An 8,723-nucleotide genomic window follows, 5' to 3' on the forward strand; every position below is an offset into this window, starting at 1 on the left:
TACGGGAATATAACTACTATAAAACTGCCCCTACGTACAAGAATATAACTACTATAATACTGCTCCTATGTACAAGAATATAAATACTATAATACTGCCTCCTATGTACAACAATATAACTACTATAATACTGCTCCTATGTACAAGAATATAACTACTATAATACTGCTCCTATGTACAAGAATATAACTACTATAATACTGCTCCTATGTACAAGAATATAACTACTATAAATGCTCCTATGTACAAGAATATAACTACTATAATACTGCCCTATGTACAAGAATATAACTACTATAATACTGCTCCTATGTACAAGAATATAACTACTATAATACTGCTCCTATGTACAAGAATATAACTACTATAATACTGCTCCTATGTACAAGAATATAACTACTATAATACTGCTCCTATGTACAAGAATATAACTACTATAATACTGCTCCTATGTACAAGAATATAACTACTATAATACTGCCTCCTATGTACAAGAATATAACTACTATAATACTGCTCCTATGTACAAAATATAACTACTATAATACTGCTCCTATGTACAAGAATATAACTACTATAATACTGCTCCTATGTAAAGAATATAACTACTATAATACTGCTCCTATGTACAAGAATATAACTACTATAATACTGCTCCTATGTACAAGAATATAACTACTATAATACTGCTCCTATGTACAAAATATAACTACTATAATACTGCCCTATGTACAAGAATATAACTACTATAATACTGCTCCTATGTACAAGAATATAACTACTATAATACTGCTCCTATGTACAAGAATATAACTACTATAATACTGCTCCTATGTACGAATATAACTACTATAATACTGCTCCTATGTACAAGAATATAACTACTATAATACTGCTCCTATGTACAAAATATAACTACTATAATACTGCTCCTATGTACAAGAATATAACTACTATAATACTGCCCTATGTACAAGAATATAACTACTATAATACTGCTCCTATGTACAAGAATATAACTACTATAATACTGCTCCTATGTAAAGAATATAACTACTATAATACTGCTCCTATGTACAAGAATATAACTACTATAATACTGCTCCTATGTACAAGAATATAACTACTATAATACTGCTCCTATGTACAAGAATATAACTACTATAATACTGCTCCTATGTACAAGAATATAACTACTATAATACTGCCCCTATGTACAAAGAATATAACTACTATAATACTGCCTCCTATGTCAAGGAATATAACTACTATAATACTGCCCCTATGTACAAGAATATAACTACTATAATACTGGCCTCCTATGTACAGAATATAACTACTATAATACTGCTCCCTAGTACAAGAATATAACTACTATAATACTGCCCCTATGTACAGAATATAACTACTATAATACTGCATCCTATGTACAGGAATATAACTACTATAATACTGCCCTATGTACAAGAATATAACTACTATAATACTGCTCCTATGTACAGAATATAACTACTATAATACTGCCCCTATGTACTAAGAATATAACTACTATAATACTGCCTCCTATGTACAAGAATATAACTACTATAATACTGCCCCCTATGTACAAGATATAACTACTATAATACTGCTCCTATGTACAAGAATATAACTACTATAATACTGCCTCCTATGTACAGGAATATAACTACTATAATACTGCTCCTATGTACAAGAATATAACTACTATAATACTGCCTCCTATGTAGATAAATACTATAATACTGCTCCTATGTACAAGAATATAACTACTATAATACTGCCCTATGTACAAGAATATAACTACTATAATACTGCTCCTATGTACAAGAATATAACTACTATAATACTCCTATGTACAAGAATATAACTACTATAATACTGCCTCCTATGTACAAGAATATAACTACTATAATACTGCTCCTATGTACAGAATATAACTACTATAATACTGCTCCTATGTACAAGAATATAACTACTATAATACCTCCTATGTACAGAATATAACTACTATAATACTGCTCCTATGTACAAGAATATAACTACTATAATACTGCCCTATGTACAAGAATATAACTACTATAATACTGCTCCTATGTACGAATATAACTACTATAATACTGCCTCCTATGTACAAGAATATAACTATAATACTGCTCCTATGTACAAGAATATAACTACTATAATACTGCTCCTATGTAAGAATATAACTACTATAATACTGCTCCTATGTACAAAAATATAACTACTATAATACTGCCCCTACGTACAAGAATATAACTACTATAATACTGCCACCTATGTACGGGAATATAACTACTATAATACTGCCACCTATGTACAAGAATATAACTACTATAATACTGCCTCCTATGTACAGGAATATAACTACTATAATACTGCTCCTATGTACAAGAATATAACTACTATAATACTGCCTCCTATGTACAGGAATATAACTACTATAATACTGCTGCTATGTACAAGAATATAACTACTATAATACTGCTCCATATATACACAAATATAACTACTATAATACTGCTCCTATGTACAAGAATATAACTACTATAATACTGCCTCCTATGTATAAGAATATAACTACTATAATACTGCCCTTATGTAGAATATAACTACTATAATACTGCCACCTATGTACGGGAATATAACTACTATAATACTGCCACCTATGTACAAGAATATAACTACTATAATACTGCCTCCTATGTATAAGAATATAACTACTATAATACTGCTCCTATGTACAAAAATATAACTACTATAATACTGCTCCTATGTACAAGAATATAACTACTATAATACTGCCACCTATGTACGGGAATATAACTACTATAATACTGCCTCCTATGTACAAGAATATAACTACTATAATACCGCTCTGTTGATTACCTAGGATCTATGAATGCTTTTTAATTCCATGTGACATTGTACTGCATGTGGATTACTTCTCTTTCAGGTGCGGATAGATTTATGGATGACGTTGCTCGCATGATTGGTTACCGGCCTCTCCCATACATGAAGTGGTGCTGGTCTGTGATTACGCCTCTTGTCTGCGTGGTGAGTGCTATGTTATTATGTGGATATAAGACACTTGGAGAGATTCGTGTAGTTATATGGTACCACAGTGCCACCTAGTGGTGATGACTAATGTTTCATATTGTATAAGCAACTTTGCTTTATTTTGCTCTTACAGCTTGCTGTACGGGCTCCTGTGCATGGACATAAACTATACAATTCTGGCTGCCTGCACCCACCACTAGAGGGAGCTCAGGAGTTGTTATCATTGAGTTCAATGTAAAATCTGTATGCAGGGATCAGCTTCCTCTTCACTTCTGCTCGTCCACTGAGTCTTTGTCCTAACTCCTTCTCGATTCCTTGATTTCAGGGTATTTTCGTGTTTCATGTGGTTAACTACAAGCCTCTGACCTACAATAAAACCTATGTTTATCCCTGGTGGGGCGAAGCAATTGGCTGGGGTCTGGCCCTGTCTTCTATGCTGTGTATCCCACTGACTGTTGTATGCAAGCTGCTAAGATCCAAAGGGTCTCTGCGGGAGGTAAGGGTTCACTTTAAGGAATACCGGGCCTGATACTTGAAAGTTGTAGGACGCATGTAATATCACAGTTGCCCTGTAGTGGCCGCTGCAGTGACTCATTATAGGGTGGTATCAGTGCACAGTAGGTTTGTCATTCTGGAGTCTGCTGAGTGACATGTCATCCAGCTCAGGGTACTTTCACACTAGCGTTATTCTTTTCCGGCATTGAGTTCCGTCCTAGGGGCTCAATACCGGAAAATAACTGATCAGTTTTATCCCCATGCATTCTGAATGGAGAGAAATCCGTTCAGGATGCATCAGGATGTCTTAAAGTCACTGAACGGCGCTTTGGACAGAGGAAATACCGCGGCATTTCGCAAAAATTCCGGATCAGTTGCCGGGATGCCGGAGCTGGCATTAATTTACATAGAAATGTATTAGTGCTGGATCTGGCATTAAAAATACTGCAATGCCGGATCCGTCCTTCCGGTAAAAATGTGATGACATGCGGAGAGACGGATCCGTTCTTGCAATGCATCCGGATCCGTCTACAAATGCTGTCCGTTTGCAGATTGCCGGCTACGGAACTGCTTGCCGGATCCCTGCCGCAAGTGTAAAAGTAGCCTAATGTATAACTACAGAATAATGGCTGGAGTTGATCATATGTTTTTTTTTTGCAGCGTTGGCACCACCTCACCACCCCGGTGTGGGGTCACCACCACCTTGAATATCTGACCCCCGAAGCAGAAACCAAACTGCTCCCCCCCGACTCTCTGGTCGCCATCACAATGGAGAAAGCCACTTTATTCGAAACAGTCATCTAAGAAGTCGCCCGTGCAAAGAGCCCGCCACTTAGGATGTGTTGTAATGTGTTGTGCCAATCCGTCCACCTGTCTGTAACTCCTGTGCCAGGGTGAGGGCAACCCAGTGCAGGACACCGTGATATGACTGCCCCCCCCCGTATCTGCCCTGTAAGAGCTGATTGAATAGTAGTCCTGTGTCTTACATGACGCCAGGTCCTGGGTCTCCTTCCTTTATGTTTACATAGAATAGTTAAATGGCCCCAAACCCCCTTTACCATGTGAGGGGCCCCATAGCACGGATCAGACTGGCCCCCATTGTGATGCTGGTTGTTGCTACCTTGAACAGAAGGGTCAGGGGTTTGTTCACCCCTACCACGACCCTTTGTCTAGTTTTCCGACCCCCCTTGTTTCCTATGCAGCTCCTCTGGTGTCCTGCACAGGTTCTCCCACCCAGTGGCAAAGCGGATGGGACCAACCCCCTCCCCCCCTCGCCGAGGACCCCATATCAGCCGCTATGGTATATGTGCCCTTGGAGATGTAATGAGTCCTTCGCTTTTGCAAGGCATGGAGGGTAGAGGAAGATTGGGGTGAACGAGCACCGCGCCGCCCCTATCCTGGCATGGTGTGGGGGGCATGAAGCAGTGCTTGTGAGGGTCTCCATTCTGCTGTAAGACCCCTTCTCCTCTAGGTATAGACCTCAGTTCACTGTATTATAGTCTAATATAATACAGGGACATGGCCACCAGAACCATGCGGGCCTGACCCCGGGGTGCTGTAGACGAAATTTGCTGGGAAATTTGGACCTTGAGGTAATGATTTTGGGGTCCCATCCTCCGTCTATGGACAGAACCAAATCTAAAACCCTCCTGCCGCTACATATGGTGCTCCATCCTAGAGGTATAGCTTCAAGACCCTGGGTCAGATACAAAACCTAGTGATATATAGGGTAGGGGCTCAGTAATGGACCGAGCAGTGGGTTTCCATTTAAAGGGGTTGTCCACCATTATAGCGTCCGTCCTGTCCCGCTGCTTGCATACACACATAGCTGCGGTTCGCCTGACTAAAATGCTGTTTTTCTTTTTTTGATCCCAGTTACGATACTTTTCCTTAATATGCAAATTTGGCCTTTGGTACAACGAGGACGTCGCCATTGCTCTCGTCGCATCCAAGCTCCAGTCCTTTTTGTGTCCAGCCCTTCAATGGCTGCTTTGATTGACAGGGCCAGGCAGTGAGTGGCAAAGCAGTGAGGGAGGGGGGCTGGCCACAGATAGGAGCAGAGCTTGGATTGCGACGAGAGCAACGGTCATTGCTCCAAACGCCTAATTTGCTAATTAAGAAAAAGTGTCAGACCTCGGGAACGGAGCCTCGGATCAGGTGAGAATCGCAGCTATGTGTCTATGCAAGTTTGATAGGGAGCTGGCTGGTGACAGATTCACTTCTCGAGAACATGGCTGCTTTTTTTTTCTTTAAACAGCGCCACCCCTGCCCGCAGTTTGTCTTTGGCATTGCAGCTCATCTGCAATACTACACACAACCTTTGGACAGCTGTGGCGCTGTTTCTGGAAGAAAACAGACATGTTTTTTTTCCAATTCTGGACAACCCCTTTAAGGGCTTTTAACATACAGAGATGAGTTCAGGGACCCTTAAATCGTACAGAGCAGAGAGTTGTGTGATTCATGGTGATATACGAAGCAGAACAGGGTTAAACCCTGGGACCTCCACCCACTATGTGCCATTTATAGCATTGCTGTCCCCTAGTGTGGACTTTGGGCCCCACCAGCTCCCACACACCCTTAAGGGTCCATTCACATGTCAGTATTTTGTAATCCGCATTGCGGACCGATTCGTTTCAATGGCCCCGCAAAAAATGCGGACAGCACTCAGTGTGCTGTCCACATCCGTTATTCCGTTTGTTATGCAGATCCGCAAAAAAATAGAGCTTGTCCTACTATTGTCCGCAAAATGTGGTCCGTGGTCTCATTGTAGTCAATGGGTCCGCAAAAATGCGGATGACATGCAGAATGCATCAATATGTCATCCGCAATTGCGGATCCGTTTTCAGGAAATAGAAATAAAAAATATTTTCAGTACCCTAGCAACATATACTCCTTCCGTTTTTTGTTGAAAAATGGAACGGATGCACAATTGGCAAAAACTGAAGGTTTTTGCGGAAAACACGGATCTGCAAAAAACTAAACAGAAATCTGGAAAAGAAAACTTCTGAGGTGTGAATGGAGCCTTACTGATAGCTCTTTTAGATTGTTAGCTGCTTGGTTTTCTGCTGGAAAATATGAAGGGAAGTCAAAAAGTAAGGTTTCCTCAGAAAGCATTTTTCATCATCTCTCTGGTCTGTGGGGTTGAACCTGGGATCAAATCCCTGCGGGTCATAAGATGTCTCTGCTCATGGATGAGAAGGGAAGATTACGCCTGGAAAATATCGGAAGAAGAAGGAAATCAGATGGAGCCACGTCGGGTCCACAGGGAGAGGGCTTACGGACAGTCATTCCATCTGTGGCCATGGCCATATACCACACGAGGACTGAAGCCCACCACATTCTTCCTATGCCAACTTTTCCCTAGGACTCATCTGGAAATCTTTTCGTGAATTTTTTTGGATAACCGATCCTTTTCAAACCATCCGATACAGCTTTACTCTCCAAAACCCAATGAAGATAACCATCTCGTTGCCCCGGGGACCTCTCAAGACCATATATGACTACAGGTTCGCAACGGCGAGGTTCTTTTCACCCCCTGCTTCTTTCATCAACTCACAGAACACCAGTGCTAAACTGGCTGCACCAACATCTCGTGGCCTGGACGTTAAGACGCTCCTGCCATCTAGTGTTGAAATATGAAACTACATGACAGCAGAATAGCTAGGGCGCCTTTCTTTATGACTTCCCCTCCTATCTTCTGCCTGTGGTTCAGACCACATCTTGGACCATCACCCTATTGCCAGAGCAACCAAGCTGAGCCATATAAGTGCTAGGGTGTGTATATAGCCGTATATATTATCTTCTGCCCATTTCTGGGCGGCTGTCCTCTCACAGAAGGCCAGGTCATAGACATTTGAGGAGCTGGTGGTGAGCTGTCATGTATTGCACTTATTGCCGAATGCTGTTACTTTGTTGCAACATTTTTGTTACATATTTGTATCAGTTGAAACAAGTTGTACAGATCAGGACAAGCCTTTAAAGGGGTTATGCCATGATTGATGTAAAAAAAATGAGGAAAAGATCTCTTTCTAACAAAGCCAAAACCAGCCCTGTACCTCACATGGATCCAGAGATCTGCACATTCACTACTCCATAGCTTAACTTCAGCCTGGCAGCTCAGGGGGTGTGTCCTTTCTGCTACAGCTCTCTCCCTATCACAGCTCAGGAGGGGTATCCTTCCTGCTGCAGCTCTCTCCCTATCACAGCTCAGAGGGCGTGTCCTTTCTGCTGGAGCTCTCTCCCTATCACAGCTCCGGGGGCGTGTCCTTTCTGCTGCAGGTCTCTCCCTGCCACAGCTCAGGAGGTGTGTCCTTTCTGCTGCAGCTCTCTCCCTATCACAGCTCAGGGGGCGTGTCCTTTCTGCTGGAGCTCTCTCCCTATCACAGCTCAGGAGGTGTGTCCTTTCTGCTGCAGTTCTCTCCCTGCAACTGCCACAGCTTCTAACAGAAGATATGGCTCGTGGCAGGTTAAGATTTAAACTGCGACCACCTCAGAAAGACAAAAAATAAGTAAAAGAACAAACAGCAGGTGGCGCTATCCAGATACATTTTATTGAATAACTCAGTGGGTATAACGCCTTTTTAATTACATGCAATTACAAAAGTATTCACATTCAGGTACTGGTTTGAAAAATGTAGAATATGTTTTGTGACACAACCCCTTTAAAGGACTCAGAGTAGTGACACGCAGCATTATCCATAATTAACCCATTGTGTTCCAGCACTGATTTAAATAGATGACAGTGGCCACATCTGCGTTAGGGCTCACGCACACAAACTTATTTTCTGTCCATGTCCGTTCCGTTTTTTTTTTTTTTTTCGTGGCCCGTATGCAGAACCATTCATTTTAATGCAGCCACAACAAAAAATAATAAAAGACTCCGGGTTTTTCCGTTTGTCCACATGGCCGTTCCGCAAAAAAAGATAGAACATGTCCTATTCTAGTCCATTTTGCGGACAAGGATAGGCATTGTTTCAATGGATCCGCAAAAAAAAAAAAAAAAACAGATGCAATACGAACGTCACATGGACTTGATCCGTGTTTTGCGGACCACAAAATACATAGGGTCGTGTGCATGAGCCCTTACAGAAGCCGACATGTCAGAATCAAGCTTTGGAAAGATTACAGGA

General features: G+C 41.3%; 1 protein-coding gene across 1 annotated transcript in view; it reads left to right on the plus strand.

Moving 5' to 3' along the window:
• LOC122943371 (sodium- and chloride-dependent creatine transporter 1-like) overlaps positions 1-6,347 on the plus strand; it is a 70,846-nt gene extending 64,499 nt beyond the window's left edge. Inside the window, exons 12-14 of the mRNA XM_044301049.1 lie at positions 2,996-3,096; positions 3,425-3,595; positions 4,255-6,347. Coding sequence (XP_044156984.1) covers positions 2,996-3,096; positions 3,425-3,595; positions 4,255-4,398 — 416 coding nt within the window. The 3' untranslated portion in view covers positions 4,399-6,347. The remainder of the gene's footprint in view (positions 1-2,995; positions 3,097-3,424; positions 3,596-4,254) is intronic.
• Positions 6,348-8,723: the final 2,376 nt, after the last annotated feature.

Source organism: Bufo gargarizans, chromosome 7, assembly GCF_014858855.1.
Source record: "Bufo gargarizans isolate SCDJY-AF-19 chromosome 7, ASM1485885v1, whole genome shotgun sequence".
Classification (NCBI taxonomy): Eukaryota; Metazoa; Chordata; class Amphibia; order Anura; family Bufonidae; genus Bufo; species Bufo gargarizans.